Source organism: Hyperolius riggenbachi, chromosome 5, assembly GCF_040937935.1.
Source record: "Hyperolius riggenbachi isolate aHypRig1 chromosome 5, aHypRig1.pri, whole genome shotgun sequence".
Classification (NCBI taxonomy): domain Eukaryota; kingdom Metazoa; phylum Chordata; class Amphibia; order Anura; family Hyperoliidae; genus Hyperolius; species Hyperolius riggenbachi.
The window spans coordinates 281,401,014-281,421,190 of NC_090650.1; the positions used below are offsets into that span (position 1 = coordinate 281,401,014).

Consider the following 20,177-nt stretch of genomic DNA (forward strand, 5'->3'; position numbering starts at 1 on the left):
CCAGGTGTTTTTCTTCAGAATTCAGGTTGACATGAGAGGGTGTTGAACTGTGTAGGTCATCTGTTTTTTTTATATCTAGCTCCATTACAAAGCCTGGTACACACCTTCAATTATGATTGGTCAATCACTGATTTTTACCACCTCCTTGTAGTATGAGTGTTTACCTACACAATCTGGTCATAATATTCAATATCTGTTGACTCTCATACTACACAGAGGTGGTGGAATTGGTCAGCGATTGAACAATCAAAATAAGTGTGTACCAGGCAAGAGGAAATCCAGTGAAAATGATGTAATAAGAAAGTGCTTAATTTTTAGAATTATGTATAAATAAGTCAGTGTTTGCCCATTATAAAATCTTTCCTCTCCCTGATTTACATTCTGACATTTATCACATGGTGACATTTTTTACTGCTGGCAGGTAATGTCACTGGAAGGAGATACTGCTTGCTTTTTTGGCAGTTGGAAACAGCTGTTATTTCCCACAATGCAAAAAGGCTCCTACAGTTGGATGTCAGGACCTCAGAGCTGTGAGGCGCCGACATCACACTGTGGGAGGGGTTTGACCACAAAAAAAGCTATACAGAGCCCCCTGAAGATCCGTTTGAGAAAGTGAATATATTTCTCATGGGAAAGGGGGTATCGGCTATTGATTGGGATAAAGCTCAGTTCTTGGTTACGGTTTCTCTTTAAGTCTTGTGGGTGTAAATGCAGTGTTTATTGTAGGGATTCTCTGTGGATCTATACAATTGTATCAGAGATTGCACAGCATGTTGGCAATGTGATGTGGTTTATTCTAATCTCAATGTGTTACAATGCTGTTGTTTTTTAGAGTCCAGAGTGATTTAGAATCATGTGGTAAGATATTTGAGGACAAACTTCAAAGCCATGCAAATGGAAGAAACAGATTACAAGGAGTGTCTGTGTGGACCATTTTCCATGTCAGCATTATGTAACAGGATTTCATTAACAAGCATCCCAGCCTGGTTTTTAGGTAAATTCAACCTGGCAAGCCGTGAACTGACTAAGATTTATAAAGACGTGAATCCCACTTCTTGTGATGTTAGCCGAAGTACTTAATACATTTGCATGTCAAATTACACTTGTGCTTTGTGAGGTGAGAGATGCTTACAAATCCTCAATGCTTTCAGTTCTCTCAGGAGTTTGTATGAGCTATAGATTCCAGAGCGGCGCCTAGCAACCAGAACAAGCAAAGAGAAGCAGCGTGCAGCAGCCCACATCAGGTTTTGTGCAGCAGCCCACATCGAGTTTTGTGTTACTCCAAGTCAAAAACAAAGAGGCTCCTTCTCTAACAGCAACACAAGTAACTCACCAACGTCTTCAGCAGGCGATTTCATGTCAATCCCAATGCACAGCGGAGGATGACATCACTCATCTCAAGTTACAAAAACAAGCGCAAAGCCCTCCATTTATAATTAATGCGACCACTCTACAGCTTTGTGCAATCTGGAAGACATTTAAGACATTCACTGTCCTCTAATGCAGATGCGCACACACACAGCTGAGATCGGTCACACAGGTCATCGTTTAGAAGGAACTGAAATATGCAAGCACTTTCAAAGGACGCTTACATAACAGGTCATCTTGCTGACCCTCATTAATACTAACTGGTATTGGCTGCAGTACTTTGACAAGCTACTGCTGTGCAGAATTTGGTCATTTTTCATGCAGCGACTGCTTTATGTAATCATAAATCATTATATAGTAGGGGATAGTAGGGGGCTTCCCGGTATGAAATGCCCATTCAAAACTACCTGACAATTCTACAAAATACTGAAATGGTGGTACATGGCTTCGCCTTCAGGTCGCATTCACAGTGGGATGTTATGATCGCACATTATAAAGTCTTATAACGCAGCTTACCGCACTGCAATGCTAAACCTATGGGCCGTTCACAGTGCGACGTTAAAGTCGCATTAAAAAAAAAAAAAAAACCCTGTTGCGTTGTGGTAACTCACTGCCTGCAGTGCGGTTACCTCTTAATGCAGACATGTTGCAACTTTAACGTCGCATTAAAACGCAACGTCCCACTGTGACTACAGCCGTAGTCATAAATTTCACGTATGGTTTTTTTTAGGCTACATTCACACTGGTGAGTTGCAGTGTGTCAGACAATATAAATGCATTGCCAATGTGATGTAATTATATTGTGAAGGTATACCGTACTCACATTGCCACATTAGCAGAACGGCAGGGCTGTGGACACTGTACAAAAATCATCCGACTCCGCAGTTTATAAAACCAGTTTTCAATGCATGACCCTCCATTCCGTTAGCACGTGGTCACTGCAACAGGTCAGTCAATCCAGGAATAAATAAATCCCTCCCCAAACTAGCTGTCCATTCGGCGGAGCGGATCCATGTAAATGGATCCTATTGATTAACATATGACTGTTCACATCCTTTAGTATCTGGTCTGTTTAGTTCTGCTAAACAAATATTTTTTTTTAACCAATTGTGAACCAGGCCTAAGAATGTATGCAGAGGGTGCAGAAAGGAACCAAGAACATCGTTCAGGCCCCCAGCAATCTAACTGTGGGTATATCTTAAGCCTGGTACATCCAATTTTTATTGGACAATTTTACCACTTCCATATAGTATGAGAGCTTACCTGCAGAATCTGTTCATAGTATTCAAAATCTGTTGGCCCTCATACTACACAAAGGTGATACAATTGGCCAGAAATTGGCCACTCTAAAGCTCACACACCATACAATCTTGGTTGTACAGAGTTACCAAATCTATGTAGTATAAGGGCCAACAGATTGAAAATACCTTGAATGATTGGATATGCTCTTATACTACATGAAAGTGGTAAGATTGAACAACCAAGATTGTATGGTGTGTGTTGAGCCTTATTGAAGTGAACTTGAGACAAGTAAAAGTATAACCTGGGCTTCCTCCAGCCCCATGAACTCTGTTGCCTCCCTTCATGTCCTCCCCAGAGGCTACGTTCCTCTGCGATAAACCCTGGTAGTAGGGCTTTAGTCGCACCTCTCTGTCATCAGCGATATGCCGATTTTCATTCACAATGTGAAAGTATAAAACACATACACAGCAATTCCAGTCTGTTTAACCACTTCAGGACCATAGGTTTACACCCCCCTAGTGACCAGGCTATTTTTTTACAATTCAGGGCACTGCAGCTTTAACACAGAAGTGATCAGTTCCTGCATACTTAAAGTGAACCTCCAGACTAAAAATCTACTCAGCAGAACTGAAAAGGCTTGGTGTTTAACAGTTTCAGAACTTAGTTTTTCTTACAAAAGCATCATTTTATGCTGATTTTTATTTAGCTGCATTTGTTGAGCTAAGCTCCACCATCAAAGAAAACTGCCGGGCGTATAGTAGCAGCTTGCCGGTTCTGTTGCAAGCATGATGGGATTTCTATGTGGGTTATTCACGTTGCCTAGCAACTGGGAGGGGTGATCAGCACACAGGACAGTAGGAACTGTGTCTCATGCTCCCTGTCACCTCCTTTTTAATCAAAAAGATGGCTGTCCTCATGAAATCACAAACATTTGCCTGTTCTTTTAAAACAGGGTGGTTAAGAGATTACCCATCTATTTTAATTAACATAACTAATGTAACTTAATGAAAGTATGTTTGTTTAGGCTGGAGTTCCTCTTCAACTGGTATGGTGGGGAAAACAAGCTGAAGGACTGTTAAATGCGATCCAATGACTTAGGCCCTGTTCACACTTAAGTTTCTGTAAAGAACGGACCGGATCGTAACCGTATGGTTCCGATCCAGATCCGGTCCGTTTGCATACGTATTGATACGGCTGCGATCCGGATCCGTTTGGTAAAAGAGATAAACTATATAAATATTGTTGGGGTCTGGGAGGTCAGCAGAAGGTGCACCTGTAGAATCAGGTCCTTCGCTGTGTAGGGCCTCACCTCCACGTTCGACATACTGCTAAACAGCTCCAGCACAAAGTCACTGCTGCTCCACTCCAGAAATGCTGGCCCCATGTGTCCCCATCCAAAATGGCCGCTAGAAAACGCATAGGAAGTGGGGTAGAACGTCAGGTTTGTAATGCCAGGGTGTTCTGTGCTTTCTGTTTCCCATTGGTTTCTATGTACGGATGGTGCAGTCAGGCTCCGGTCCGGGTGCGTCGGCCGGATGATCCGGACCCAAAAATAGAGCATGTTGGAAAAGTGTCCGGAGTCCGGATCCGATCCGGCTCCGTTTGGAACGGACACGTGTGAACGCCCGCATAGACTTTGCATTGCTATGCGGAACGTCCGTTCCGTTTGTACAGTATACGGTCCGGATCCGATCAGGCGAATCCGGACAGCGAACGCTAATGTGAACCGGGCCTAAGAAAGTCAGGCCCAAAGAGCGACAATGCAATTATTAGAGGAATTTATTAATAATGCTTTGTTAAAAATACATTGTACACTCGTGCTTCATGGTAACACACAAGAAGGTAAAATCTGCAATTCATATAAAAAAAAAAAAAAAAAAAAAAAAAAAAAAAAAAAACACACAAGCCACAACTTGTATATTGCTGATGTGGATAGAGTTTCACTCCCTCCCTTTGCATCTTGTCTGCCACAGCATTCTACTGTTTGGATTATGTAGGAAGCCAATTCCTTCACGGGAAGGTGTCAGACTATGCCCACTGCATGGACAGCGTTTTCACAGGAGCGCTTACTTGCAAACACTCAGACACTGGTTAATATGAACATGTGGTTTCAGAAGCATTTTAATGTCAAACAATACATAATAAAGACAAACAACTCCACACTACCTCAATCGATAGCCTGCTGTAGGCGTTTACATAATGTAGGATTATAAGCGTCTCATTTCTGTTGTTCACCATTTCGTTGTGCAATTTGCCAATCCAATACGGAGGTTGACTTCTCGGTTGCCCAGGTGATAAAGTACCACCTAATTTTGTCTTTACACAAGCTTTGAGAATGTCACTCGCATCCAAATATCAACTGAAAGGGCTGTTAGCAGTCAGTGGTGCTCCCAACAAAAGGATTGCTGCACAACATGCTGCTACAGACTGGTACACCGTGTACAATGGATGCAAAAGGGATGGATGGCTCAGCTAACAGAGAGGAACTGAAGCATTGTTAGCTGAATTTTATTCAGAATACAAATGTCCATTTTTTTCTAATTTTGGCTAGACTTCTTTCCTGCCTTTTCAATGCAAGTATCAGTTCCATCAATTTGTCTGATAAATAGCAGAAAACACGTGCATTGTTATGCAATCTTGAGGCAAGCACCAGCAAGGACTAGTTACCTAACAAATCTGTGTAAAATTCAATGCCCACTAAAGGTTTGCTCACAAGAGAATTTTTAAAAAGCACAGTTATTTAGTAATTTGGTAGTCAAACTGATGCCCACTCCAGGCATATGTAACCCATTCCTATGTAAACACAGGAGATTGAGCTCTGTAGTTCTTTGATGCAAGTAGTAAGGGTCGGTTCACAGAGCCGGCTGCTGTCATTTCATTTAGCCGATACTTAACGCTTTTCTGCTACTGAGCAGAAAAGCATTTAGCATCGGTTCCCATCACTGTGCCATGTTTTGAGCCCCTAGAAGGAGTATGGAACAACTAATGCAACGATTCCATCTACCCCAAAAAGTGTGTAAGAATGTGTGTGTGTGTGTGTGTGTGTGTGTGTATATATATAGAGTGTGAGTGTGTATAGAGTGTGAGTGTGTATAGAGTGTGAGTGTGTATAGAGTGTGAGTGTGTATAGAGTGTGAGTGTGTATAGAGTGTGAGTGTGTATAGAGTGTGAGTGTGTATAGAGTAAGTGTGTATGGGCCCATTCACACTTAGAACCGCAGAACGCCGGCGATTACCGCCGGCGTTTTGCGGGAGTGATTTTCCCGCAATTAGCGTGGAAAAAAAATCACTGGACACTGCGGCGGTTTTGGAGCGATCGCGATTAGCGTGCTGTGCACACTAATCACGATCGCTAATCGCGGAACGCTCGTCGCCGGCAAACCGCTGCATGCAGCGCGGTTGCGGTTATCGCTAACCGCAACCGCGGCAGTGAGAACACTGCCACTCGCTACATTGTGTAGCGGGTTTGCCGTGAGCGGGAATCGCTCGATTCCCGCACAAGTGTGAATGGGCCCTAAGAGTGTGAGTGTGTAAGAGTGTGAGTGTGTAAGAGTGAGTAAGGTGTACAGAGGCGCTTATCGTGACCTTGAGACTGTACTGTGTGTACTCCCATTTGTTATTGCCTGAAGAAGCAGGAATATACCCGCAAAACGCGTTGTCAGTTGTTTCTGGGAGTATGTGAATAAATTGTGATTACCTTTATCGACAGTGTCGTGTCTGTTTTGGAGTGGCTGGTCCACCACCGCCTCCTGAACGTTTTATACGATTTTAGCATATTTTATCCTTGTGGTGCCTCTGTACACCTTTACAAATCAAGATATCCACCCATGGTGGAAGGGTGGTACACCCTCTTTTTCCTCTATCCACAGAGAGTGACATCTTAGTCCTGAGTGGGGACAGGCCTAATCTCCCCTTTACAGTGGTTACCTTAGGGGCAACCCCGGTTTGTAAGTATAATACTTACTTTTCATTATTCCCTTCCTGTTCAAATACTTACTACACTATATTGGGCTCTCGTTTTTTTTCTTTATATGTGTGTGTGTTGGATAGCTGGCAGTTGCCTTTTCTTTATTTCTTATGCATTATTGATACATTAAAGTGGGAAACAGGCAGCTCTGACATAATTCAATCAAAATGTGTTTTCCAACTTTTTATTACCCATACAGTTATATTTGCTTTTGTGCACACGAAATATTGTCTGTCTACAAACTGCTGCTGCTGCTACTACTGTCTACAAATTGTTTTGATTGCTACCATTGTATTTTATTGCAAAGCTGCTGTATTTATATATTAAAATCTATCTAGTGATCACTTCTCAGCTATTTCTACTTCTCAGCTCAGTATAGTTCAGTTTTGGCAGTTTGCTAAAGTTTACTAAACATATCTGACAAAGGGATGTAAACAGATAATGTTATCACCTGTGGATGAGACCAGAAGCTGCCCACTGAAGAAGCACCAATGGGGGAAAAAAAAATCATCAGGAAAAAAAAAATAAAAAAAAAAAAATGACGTGCTAAGACTCAAATCACCTGTGCACACTCAGGTGATTAGTAAAATCCAGTTCCAAAGGTTTGTTAGAGTTTACTATTTAAACAGCTGATATGTTGGCATTTAGTGTGGATGTTGTGCTTTTACAGCTTGAAAAAGGGTAGATGACCCGAAACAGCGGAGCTTTCGCTGTCCTGCAATACACCATGCTGTTTCTTTTTAATCTTTGATATGGAATAAAGAGCTATTTTCACTGAAGAAGCATGGAGCTTTTCACTGAAGAACAAAGAACTGTGTTTTAACCATTTGAATGCCACTGTTTGAATACCACTTCAAGCAACATTTAGTTCACCAAGGTCTAAAATACAAGATCTTGTAGGTGTTGGTAAGAGTTGCCTGTGACTAATAACAGATTTTTCAAGTAAATTGACAAAATTCCCTTCTCCAGTGATCATGGGTAGTCACAATTATCTGCTACTAATGGTTTACAAAATGTGGTATTGCATAACTGCATGATTAATAACTTGGTCATGATCTGCTATTATCTAGTCATCACTGTAGAAGTTCATGGGCCCCATAATTCCTGGAAATCTGCTATCAGTCATGGGTAATTTGTACCTGCATGGCTTAGCTGACTGAAATTCAGGTATGTGGATAAAAAGCAAGTCAAAATCCTAGCATGTGTGCCACCATCAAAGGCTGGCCTAATGCAGATAAACAAATGAAAGCATGTTAAAAAGATACACATCTTTTGTGTGGTTACTTGTTGAAATATGTTGTCAAAGTAAACAAAGAGTGAAGCAATACGAATGCGAAAACCTCAGTCTTACATGAACTGGTTGTCAAGTGGAAAATGATTGGGCCTCTAGCATGATTATTATAATGATTAGTATTTATTTAGCACTGACATCCGCAGCGCTGCACAGTGTATATATTGTCTCCTCAGTTAATGGTCTTTCATGGAATTGCATGTAGTGTGCAAGAGGCCTCAGAAGGGCTCACAATCTAATCCCTACCAAAACCATGTGTCTATGTGTGCATTGTAGTCTGAGGCCAATTTAGTGGGAAGCCAATTAACGTATCTGTATGTTTTTGGGAGGAAACCCATGCAGACATGGAGAACATACAAACTCTATGCAGATAGTGCCCTGGTTGGAATTCAAACAGTACACCCAGCGCTGCAAGGCGAGCGTTCTAACCACTATGCCACCGTAGTGCCAGGAATTTGCTTGCAAGCCCACCTGAAATATGTATTAACCAGAGCTAACCAACCACCATACATAAAGCACTTCCGTACAACCACTCCAAAATATCAGGAAAGGATTAAAATTAATGGCAAGATAGCAATTTAGGCCCACTGCTGATTGTCACCTGTTTAGTTTAGTAAGATGTGGTGGGGGCACTAAGCCCCTAGACTCTCTTCAGGCCCTAGGCAACTGCCTAGGTTTTCTTTGTGGATGATACAGCTCTGACAAATATAGTTGCTAGCACTCTAAAGTCAAAATCTACATATCTCAAAATACAATTCAAGATAACATTAGTAGCTAGGAATTAAAGCATACTTTTGTATTCCAAATAGAGATAGATAGATAGATAGATAGATAGAAAAGAAAAAAGGTATTTGCATGCTCTCCCTCTACCAAGGCGAGTACCCCCAGAGACTTCCCCCCTACCTACCAAGGCGAGTACCCCCAGAGGCTCCCCCCCTACCTACCAAGGCGAGTACCCCCAGAGGCTCCCCCCCCTACCTACCAAGGCGAGTACCCCCAGAGGCTTCCCCCTGCCAAGGTGAGTACCCCCAGAGGCTTCCCCCTACCTACCAAGGCGAGTACCCCCAGAGGCTTCCCCCTACCTACCAAGGCGAGTACCCCCAGAGGCTTCCCCCTACCTACCAAGGCGAGTACCTCCAGGGGCTTCCCCCTGCCAAGGTGAGTACCCCCAGAGGCTTCCCCCTACCTACCAAGGCGAGTACCCCCAGAGGCTTCCCCCTACCTACCAAGGCGAGTACCCCTAGAGGCTTCCCCCTACCTACCAAGGCGAGTACCCCCAGAGGCTCCCCCCTACCTACCAAGGCGAGTACCCCCAGAGGCTTCCCCCCCCCCATCTACCAAGGCGAGTACCCCCAGAGGCTCCCCCCTACCTACCAAGGCGAGTACCCCCAGAGGCTTCCCCCTACCTACCAAGGCAAGTACCCCCAGAGGCTTCCCCCTACCTACCAAGGCGAGTACCCCCAGAGGCTTCCCCCTACCTACCAAGGCGAGTACCTCCAGGGGCTTCCCCCTGCCAAGGTGAGTACCCCCAGAGGCTTCCCCCTACCTACCAAGGCGAGTACCCCCAGAGGCTTCCCCCTACCTACCAAGGCGAGTACCTCCAGGGGCTTCCCCCTGCCAAGGCGAGTACCCCCAGAGACTTCCCCCCTACCTACCAAGGCGAGTACCCCCAGAGGCTCCCCCCCCTACCTACCAAGGCGAGTACCCCCAGAGGCTCCCCCCCTACCTACCAAGGCGAGTACCCCCAGAGGCTTCCCCCTACCTACCAAGGCGAGTACCCCCAGAGGCTTCCCCCTACCTACCAAGGCGAGTACCTCCAGGGGCTTCCCCCTGCCAAGGTGAGTACCCCCAGAGGCTTCCCCCTACCTACCAAGGCGAGTACCCCCAGAGGCTTCCCCCTACCTACCAAGGCGAGTACCCCTAGAGGCTTCCCCCTACCTACCAAGGCGAGTACCCCCAGAGGCTCCCCCCTACCTACCAAGGCGAGTACCCCCAGAGGCTTCCCCCCCCCATCTACCAAGGCGAGTACCCCCAGAGGCTCCCCCCTACCTACCAAGGCGAGTACCCCCAGAGGCTTCCCCCTACCTACCAAGGCAAGTACCCCCAGAGGCTTCCCCCTACCTACCAAGGCAAGTACCCCCAGAGGCTTCCCCCTACCTACCAAGGCGAGTACCCCCAGAGGCTTCCCCCTACCTACCAAGGCGAGTACCTCCAGGGGCTTCCCCCTGCCAAGGTGAGTACCCCCAGAGGCTTCCCCCTACCTACCAAGGCGAGTACCTCCAGGGGCTTCCCCCTGCCAAGGTGAGTACCCCCAGAGGCTTCCCCCTACCTACCAAGGCGAGTACCCCCAGAGGCTTCCCCCTACCTACCAAGGCGAGTACCTCCAGGGGCTTCCCCCTGCCAAGGCGAGTACCCCCAGAGACTTCCCCCCTACCTACCAAGGCGAGTACCCCCAGAGGCTCCCCCCCTACCTACCAAGGCGAGTACCCCCAGAGGCTCCCCCCCTACCTACCAAGGCGAGTACCCCCAGAGGCTTCCCCCTACCTACCAAGGCGAGTACCTCCAGGGGCTTCCCCCTGCCAAGGTGAGTACCCCCAGAGGCTTCCCCCTACCTACCAAGGCGAGTACCCCCAGAGGCTTCCCCCTACCTACCAAGGCGAGTACCTCCAGGGGCTTCCCCCTGCCAAGGTGAGTACCCCCAGAGGCTTCCCCCTACCTACCAAGGCGAGTACCCCCAGAGGCTTCCCCCTACCTACCAAGGCGAGTACCCCTAGAGGCTTCCCCCTACCTACCAAGGCGAGTACCCCCAGAGGCTCCCCCCTACCTACCAAGGCAAGTACCCCCAGAGGCTTCCCCCCCCCCATCTACCAAGGCGAGTACCCCCAGAGGCTCCCCCCTACCTACCAAGGCGAGTACCCCCAGAGGCTTCCCCCTACCTACCAAGGCAAGTACCCCCAGAGGCTTCCCCCTACCTACCAAGGCGAGTACCCCCAGAGGCTTCCCCCTACCTACCAAGGCGAGTACCCCCAGAGGCTTCCCCCTACCTACCAAGGCGAGTACCTCCAGGGGCTTCCCCCTGCCAAGGTGAGTACCCCCAGAGGCTTCCCCCTACCTACCAAGGCGAGTACCTCCAGGGGCTTCCCCCTGCCAAGGTGAGTACCCCCAGAGGCTTCCCCCTACCTACCAAGGCGAGTACTCCCAGAGGCTTCCCCCTACCTACCAAGGCGAGTACCCCCAGAGGCTTCCCCCCCCCCATCTACCAAGGCGAGTACCCCCAGAGGCTTCCCCCCCCCCCCATCTACCAAGGCGAGTACCCCCAGAGGCTCCCCCCTACCTACCAAGGCGAGTACCCCCAGAGGCTTCCCCCTACCTACCAAGGCAAGTACCCCCAGAGGCTTCCCCCTACCTACCAAGGCGAGTACCCCCAGAGGCTTCCCCCTACCTACCAAGGCGAGTACCTCCAGGGGCTTCCCCCTGCCAAGGTGAGTACCCCCAGAGGCTTCCCCCTACCTACCAAGGCGAGTACCTCCAGGGGCTTCCCCCTGCCAAGGTGAGTACCCCCAGAGGCTTCCCCCTGCCAAGGCGAGTACCCCCAGAGGCTTCCCCCTGCCAAGGTGAGTACCCCCAGAGGCTTCCCCCTACCTACCAAGGCGAGTACCCCCAGAGGCTCCCCCCTACCTACCAAGGCGAGTACCTCCAGGGGCTTCCCCCTGCCAAGGTGAGTACCCCCAGAGGCTTCCCCCTACCTACCAAGGCGAGTACCTCCAGGGGCTTCCCCCTGCCAAGGTGAGTACCCCCAGAGGCTTCCCCCTGCCAAGGCGAGTACCCACAGAGGCTTCCCCCTGCCAAGGTGAGTACCCCCAGAGGCTTCCCCCTGCCAAGGCGAGTACCCACAGAGGCTTCCCCCTGCCAAGGTGAGTACCCACAAGGGGAGATTATTATTATTAGAGTCTCTAGATTTCTAGAAGTGTTATATAATTTTTTATTATCTACACTACCTAGTATTCTATATGGCCCATGCACAAGTATCTTTTTTTCCCCTAGGTGATATTTTCACACCTTTCCAATAAAATGCCTGTAAGCAAGAAAATACTCAATTCTGATAATACTTTTTCACTTACTTTTTGGTATTCTTTCAGTTGCTGAGTGCTCAAAAGTTATGTAAAACAGATGAAATGTGCAGTGTTCTCCCCAGGCTCTTTTAGCTGGATGCTGCACCTGGCTAGTTTTGGTGACCACCCGGCTGTCATCAGCTCACCTCCTCCTATGCTGTAAGCCGAGTTGTGCAGAGTTTTATCACCACCTAGTGGATGCGCCCGGCTAACGGAAATGAACCCCAAAAATTTCTGGGGCGAACACTGAAGTGTGATCCCTCCCTTAATTGGACAGGGTGCACCACAGCAAGTTCTCACACAGGCATCTTGTGACCCAAGGCTGGCTACGTTTACATGTCATAGCAAATATCCAAGAACCGTACCAGTTTTGTAAATCATAGCAGGAACTGGGGGTAAAGCAATAGGATATGTACAGGCTTGGGGAACTTAGCCCTGAAGGGAAGGTGGCTCTCTGTAAAAATTATATAGAGACTCATTGCTCTATAGCTACACCACTAAACAGGACTGTGAAACACAAAAGTGACAAGTGGATGATCAATGTACTTTGTAAAATAAAATATATACAAAAAAAAATGTATTGATGAGCTTGGAGTGAATCCTTAATTCACGGTAGTTGTTGCTAAGAGACCATAACATGTGTAAACTATGGTAACGAACAAGAAACCCTATGTGGTTAAAATGAATGAGTTCCTGTGAGCCACACCTCAGTGAGTAAAATCAGACTGCCTCTCTCAAACTACCAAAATCTTAAAAACACACCACTATGCACTGCTTTCTATTGTATCTAAAACAATAACCCCATGTCACTATTCCATAACATTTTCAAGTTAAGTAGCAGCAGTAATGGACAGAAACAAATTTTTACAGCAGAAGTTTTCTGGAGTACTCCTCTACTTCAGAGATGTAGCTTTAACCACTTTCGGCCTACAGGTCTTTTCACCTCTAGGACAGAACCAATTTTCCTGTCAGTTCCCATTGTTTTGCCCTCGTGTGTCCATCCGCATTGGGCTTTTTTTAAACGCTTTTTTTTCTTCTCCCGGCACTTGGGTGGGCGATGCGGTTTTGTCAATAGCGCTTTTCTAAGCGTTTAGTTACTTTCCTACACAATGTGTTCATAGTATTCAACATCTGTTGGCCCCCTACTACATGGAGATGGTAAAATTAGTTAGTGATTGGCCAATCAAAACTGCACCTATACATACAGTATATGTATACATGTAGTGTACATATTACATGCAAATTCTGATCACATTACAGAAATTCATGTAAGTAAATGGCCCTGTAGCAAGACCTTACAGGATACGTATTTAAACAACATAGCAGTTACAAATGTGCTCAGCTTAACCATCTGGCTTAGGAACTCAGCTTATGTTCTCTTTTTTCTTCCCAGATACAACTTCTGAAAATCTTACATACAGACCACACTACACCTTTCAAAATATATTGTTAGGCTAGGTTCACAGTAGGATGTTGTGCTGTGATGTGACCTTAAAGTTGCAATGTAACATCACAACGCAACAAAAAAAGTGGTAATGCACATTAACGTCACATTCGGTAGGTACAGTATAGCATACAGGAAATGAAAAGTATTCTTTCCTGTACCTGGTAACGTGTGTTTTTAGAGGTAACGCACTGCAGAAGTGCGTTACCATAACACAACACAATACAATACCATGTGACGTTACCGCCGCACTGTGAATGTCACATAGGACTTCTTATTGCAGTGCAGTAAGCTGCGTTCTAAGACTTTATAACACAGCACTGCAATGTGCTGCTGTAAACCTAGCCTTACAGATAAATTCCATCTAGCCATTATGGACAAGACCAATAAGAACAGAAGCTTGTCTTCTTAAAACAGAAGGTATTTGCGATTATTCAGGTTTATATGATGTCTCCCACAGTACAGTTAACAAGCTGATACATCATTGCATTCCAGCAGTCCTGGAGGTGTGTTTAGCTTACAAGGACAACAAAGGGACAATTTGCATATTCAGCAGCGATGCATTGTGGGAGACATATGCTCGCTCCAACCTGAATAATCACAAATACCTTATTAGGCAGGCAAACTTCTGTTTTGCTTAGTAAGAGGGCTTTTTGGTCCTTTTTAGCCTCTTACACACTCCTAGGAGTTTTGGTTCATCATAAGCTCGCTGGGCAATCTGTAACTATGTGACAAACGTATGCGCTGTATGTGGGTGAGAAGCAGCCTACCATGTACATGAAGTCAGTCAAGTATATGTGGAATCTAACCAATGAAATGCAAACTGAAACAGTGCACCTAGACCAGTGTAGCAAAATCTGCAACCTGCAAAGTCGTGGAACTTTGCACGGCTATTTCCGGGCAATAAAGTTTAGTGTCTCTTTAAAAGATAATTGTTTGTCATATCGCATTAATGGTCAAGGTCTTCTGCGAGGCCAACCAATAGTGCCCAAGTACCGTATACAGCTCCGGAGTGCCATTGATAAAATCAACACCTAACCAGCATAACTGTTCCAAGTGAAGGAATCAATGGCAAAGTTCACAGTGGTGCGGTATAACAATCACTTTGCAATGCAGCTTACCGCACTGCAATGCACCACCTATGCGATGTTCACAGTACTGCAGGTGCGTTGTGGTATGACAGGTTGCGGTATGGTAATGCAGTGCGTACTGCAGGCAGCTGCCACTGTGAACTTAGCCTTATAGTAAAGAAACTAGCATCTGGTTAGTGTACCTGTAATCATACCGCTTACCAGGGCCGGTTCTATCATGAAGCAAGGTGAAACATTTGCATCAGGCGCAGAGAATACAGGGGAAGCATGTTTGTACTGAGTTTACACTAACAGCATGCAGTCAGAGCAGAAGGAGAAGTGAGAGGAGAGCGAACTGAAGAGGTTATCATTGGGGAAAAGCAGCTGCTTGTGCTGTGTGAGGAGTCTGGCAATGAGTGAGGAGGGGGAGACAGGAAAGGAGCAGTGTTTCATTTGACTTGCACAGCAGAAGGGAGGAGGAATGTAGTGGCTGAGGGTGAGCACAGGCTGGGAGCACACATAGCAGAAACGCTAGCGCTGCATAAAACGCTGTGTTTTTGCCACTAATGGAAGTCTATGGGCCGCAGGAAATGAACAAAAAACGCATATGCGTTTTATATCAGTTTTCAAACCTGCATTTTTAAAAACGCTGGTTTGGTTGCATAATATTCATAGATGCATCAAAAACGCATATCAAGCAAGTCAATGGAAACGCAATGGTATGCGTTTTTCCCCCCCAATTTTTTATGCTTTGTTTCCGCTTCCTATTGTCTTCCTAGTGATTTGCATAAATGGAAAAACAAAATGCACCAAAAACGCACACATTAAAACATAAAACACGACATAAAACGCAGCCTTTCACGCCATTTCATATGTGAACCCAGCCACAGACTCACAGCCAGCCAGTGTGCTATTGTGTTAAGCTTAAATGAAGCAGAGTAAATTGTTGGGTGCTGTGCGATTATTCCAAATTTGGGGAGGGGGCGCGCACATCCTCACAAGTTTGCCTCAGGCAGCAAAAAGTCTAGAAAGAAAAAGGATGACTGGGTCTCCACCTGGGTTTAAAGATAACCCGAGGTGGGTTCTAAGAACGCGAATTAGCACACAGAGGCTGGGTCTGCATATACTGCCCAGCCTCTGTTGCTATACTGATCCCCCCACAGGCCCCCCTGCGCTCTGCTGTGCCCCCCATAAATCATACGCCGAGCTGTCGACACGCAGCCGGCTGTTTACCTTCTGTCACTCTCGCCACTCCCCCGCCTCCTCCATAGCGTCCCTTCCTTCCCCGCTGATTGGAGGGAAGGGACGCGGGCGGGGACTGGAGCTATGGAGGAGGCGGGGGAGTGGCGAGAGTGACAGATGAAAGGTAAACAGCCAGCTGCGACACACTGCGTGTCGACAGCTCGGCGTATGATTATTGGGGGGTAAGCAGAGCGCAGGGGGGCCTGTGGGGGGGGGGGATCAGTATAGCAACAGAGGCTGGGCAGTATATGCAGACCCAGCCTCTGTGTGCAATTAGTGTAAAAATAGTAACCTCAAAAAAAAGGGAGGGGGAGTGTACATAGGTAGTTAAATCCATTTTTGAGCTTTGGCTCCCCTTGCAGGACCAGGATTTCTAGTGTCAAAAAGGTCTATCCTGAAATGCTGTACTTGACCTGCTCATCCCCAGTACATGACGCCCTCCCACATGTATGACTGGTACCCACAGTCTGGCAGCCTTGGAGTGTGCCACAAGTGATTGCATTGCTGCATGCATACTGGGTGATGTGTAGGGTTTGGTTATATGATCTTTAATAGGGCAATGCATACTCCATAGCTCCCAAATGTCCCTTTTTCAGAGGGACAGTCCATCTTTGGAAGTGTGTGTGTGTGTGTGTGTGCGTGCGTGCGTGCGTCTCTATTTAAAAAGTGTGTTTAATTGCCTCTAAACTTTATTCCCATCCTTTAAAACTGATATATTACTAATTTTAAAATGAAGGAAAATGAACCACAATAGAAAGGACCAGTGTGGTTTGAATTATAAAACATATTTTTCTCATGAAATCTTTATGGTATGCGTGGCATGGGTGTGGCTGAAGTGTCCCTCTTTCTTATCTCAAAATGTTAGGAGGTATGCATACTCAGTTATTAAATGGAGAAGGAAGAGCAATAGGAGGGCTTTTTAGTCCTTCAGTGAGCAAAACAAATTATATTTGGAAGGTTAATTATTGATCCTCTCATTCATCAGCTGTCAGATAATTAATCGTTGGTTTCTGAATCAGAATAGCCAGCATACAAAGTTCCAGTTCAGAATTCTGCTTCTTGTGAAACAAAATATTGTTCCAAAAATCAGAATCCAGACATTTTTATAATCATTATAGATGGTGAATGAGATGCTTACAATGCCAGATTGCATATAAAATGTATGGCACACTGTATGCAGTTTGGAAATGGCACATCAAAATCAGCTAAAAGAGAATTTCACTGGACCATTTCAAAGTTGCATACAATCTGCATGCAATCCAGAAAATATTATAGACATGTACACTAGTTAGACCTGGGAGCTGCCAATCAGTTAGCTGGCAGCTGATTACTCAAGCTGCCAATTAATTAATTAGCCGCTCCCAAAACAGATCAAACTCCTGTTCAACCAGAATTTGCATATCAGTCACATATTCCTGTTTACTGGAGAATGGATAACTGTATAGATAGGAGACTGTTGCCCAAAATGATCATGAATGAACTATAATTTTGGGCAACAGATATCTCATGCTGGTATGTAGCTTAGACTGCTACCATTGAAAACAGCCCACACACAACAGCTGGCTATATACAACAACATCTGATTGTTCTCGGTTGATGACGAGAAAAATTGTGTTTAGTTTCACGATTCTATTTTAACACTTCCAGTTAGAAATTATTTTATCGATAGTTTGTCCAGAAAAATCACATTTAGGAAAACTGCAGTTTTGTGGCAAAATTCTCATTTCATTTATGAATACAGGCAACTGCAATTTATCTCAACTGTATTAGTGAATTATTTTAACCTCTTGCCGACCACGTCACGCCGGTAGGCGTGGCCGCGGCGGCAGCCCCAGGACCGCCTAACGCCAATTGGCGTAAAGTCCTAGGGCTCTGTTTTGCAGGAGATCGCGCGCAGGCTGCGCGCGCATCTCCTGCTTGGGGGGCGGAGTTCCACCCCGCCTTCAGTCTCCGAGCAGCTATTGCCGCTCGGGAGACTGTTAGACGGCGTGATCGCCATCTATTTACTCTGTGCAGCGCTGCGATCAGCAGCAGCGCTGCACTGGGGACAGCCGTGTGACACGGCTGTCCCCCTGGGGGACAAGAGAGCGATCGGCTCTCATAGGCAGAAGCCTATGACAGCCGATCGCCGTAATTGGCCGGCTGTGGGGAGGGAGGGAGCGAGGGAGGGAAGGGATTTAAAGGAAGAGGGTTTTTTTTAAAAAAAAAAAGCGGCAACACAAATATTTATTATAAAAAAAAAATAAACATGGGGGGAGCGATCAGACCCCACCAACAGAGAGCTCTGTTGGTGGGGAGAAGGGGGGGGGGGGGAAATCACTCGTGTGCCATGTTGTGCGGCCCTGCAGCTTGGCCTTAAAGCTGCAGTGGCCTTTTAAACTAAAAATTGCCTGGTCACTAGGGGGGTTTAGCCCTGCAGTCCTCAAGAGGTTAAGGGCCAATTCAGACAGCTGCTGGTGTTTACCGCTTGTGATCCACCGCGTTGCAATGGCATCATTATTGAGATGAATGGGAGCGTTCGTCCCCCGTAGTTTAGTCAAGCACCACGGCTGATTGAGGTTTCCCAACCACTACATGTAGCTTCTGGTGTCGGTGGCATTCGCAGCTATGGTCTATCCCTCTAGGACTCAAATGCAACTGCAAAGGATATGAAACAGAGCAGGGACAAGGTCCTCCAGCACCCAAGGCTGAGACACCAAAGTGCGCCCCTCCATCCCTGCCACCCGAGCCATCAAACACTGATTGCTATTAGACTAAGAGGCGCCACAGGGCCCACAACCTCCCCAACACCTTAATATCTAGTTATCTGGCTTGCAGTCACTGCTATGTATCCCATTTTCTTATTTCTTTCTGCTTCATACACAATTAGGAATGACAGTTGAATAAATTGTGCACCCCCTCCTACACTGCGCCCTGAGGCTGGAGCCTCTCCAGCCTATGCCTCGGCCCGGCCCTGATATGAAATACCGCTTTTCTGTGCGGAAACACATTTGGCCATGGCAAAACCCGCCAGCCATGTGACCTGCCCCTCAAGATCACATGTTGAGTGGTCAGCTAGTGATTCAAAGTCAGTTCAACAAATGTGGCATATAAAAGTGAATGTGTCAGATGACTAAGCTTGAAACTGGCCTGGTGTATCAACATTACTGATTATGTTATGGTTATAATTTTTGCAGCATTAATTTCCAAATAAAATATGGATTTATAAGCTGCTCAAGGCTACCCAGAGATAGCTAGGAGGAGGGACAACCATAAGAATGTCTCAACATTTATTTTCATTAGCTACAGTATTAGATGAGTCTGCAAAATCCTTTCCACTCAAGAATATTCATTAGGGAGCCCAGTGAATAGCAACACCTCACATTACCTTCAGAGAAGACGTCCTGTGCCTCCTCCATCTCATCCTGTGGCGAGGGGCTCCTGTCCTCCTCTGCAGACATCTTCACACACAGCCCGACAGTCCAATGTGCAGTGATCAGAGCAGGAGGAACTGTGACTGCCAAGCTTCCTGGCTGAGCTGCAACATCCACATAACGGACTCAGCCTTCCTTTATGTTCCCCTGTAGTGTGTTGATGGGTAGGTGAGGATGACTCCGGGGTCCTGCTGGTGGATAACTACTAGCTGGAATCGGTGTTTCTCTGCGAGCAGGAAGTTAAATTGGCTGGTGGGAGCTGAGGGGGATGTGTGCACATGCTATGTGAGATATGCTGCTGTATGTAGCTATAGATACATATGTGGTTAAAAGGCTGGTTGGCACACCCAGGATGCATTTGTGAACTGATTATGCACGACTAACAAAATGGCACTGGATTATTATAATTCAGAGGCAGAATGTGTTTTTATTTGGCAGCAAGTAAAGGAAGAAGCAATAGCTGTTCTAAATGCAACTGATTATTAGGGCTCTTTCACATAAGACAACGCGAGCAGGAGCACTTCTCCTGCACGCGTTGTCTGCCTGCGGCGTGTCGTCGGGTATCTGGGGTGCGACGCAATCAGCGGTGGTAGCTGGTAATGAAACCCGACGGAAAACGCAGGCTCGCGGGTGCGTTGGAGGAAAAACTGCGCCCCAGTGCGTCGGAGTCGAAACGCAGCTTCGGGTGTGAAAGGTAAAATTAAAGTCTATGGACTTTCATTCTACCTTGGTTAACGCAAACGTTAGCCGTTTGCGTTAACGCACAAAATCGCCGCAAGTGTGAAAGAGCCCTTAGAACATGTTAAGCATTATACTGTCCATATAGGCAGCCACTCTGTATGTATTCCTGAAACAGATGTGCTGCTGTGAGCTGAAAAAGTGAGCAGGCATAAAGATCTGCGCAGTGTTGACAACATCCAAATTCTGACGCCTATATGACTTGGATTATTAGTATTCAGGGCCATTTCACGTGCAACATAGCCGAAAAGTTGCACTGCGCAGTAACATAGCGGTGCGACCATACAAGTA

At 46.4% G+C, this 20,177-nt stretch overlaps 1 protein-coding gene across 5 annotated transcripts in view; it reads right to left on the reverse strand.

Moving 5' to 3' along the window:
• RIPOR2 (RHO family interacting cell polarization regulator 2) overlaps positions 1-19,429 on the reverse strand; it is a 237,940-nt gene extending 218,511 nt beyond the window's left edge. For 2 of the 5 annotated variants that reach the window (XM_068236991.1, XM_068236989.1), the window contains exon 1: positions 19,103-19,429. In XM_068236991.1, the coding sequence (XP_068093092.1) occupies positions 19,103-19,175 (73 nt within the window). In that variant the 5' untranslated portion in view covers positions 19,176-19,429. The other 3 variants (XM_068236990.1, XM_068236995.1, XM_068236993.1) reach the window with 3 other exon arrangements.
• Between the last annotated feature and the right edge of the window lie 748 nt (positions 19,430-20,177).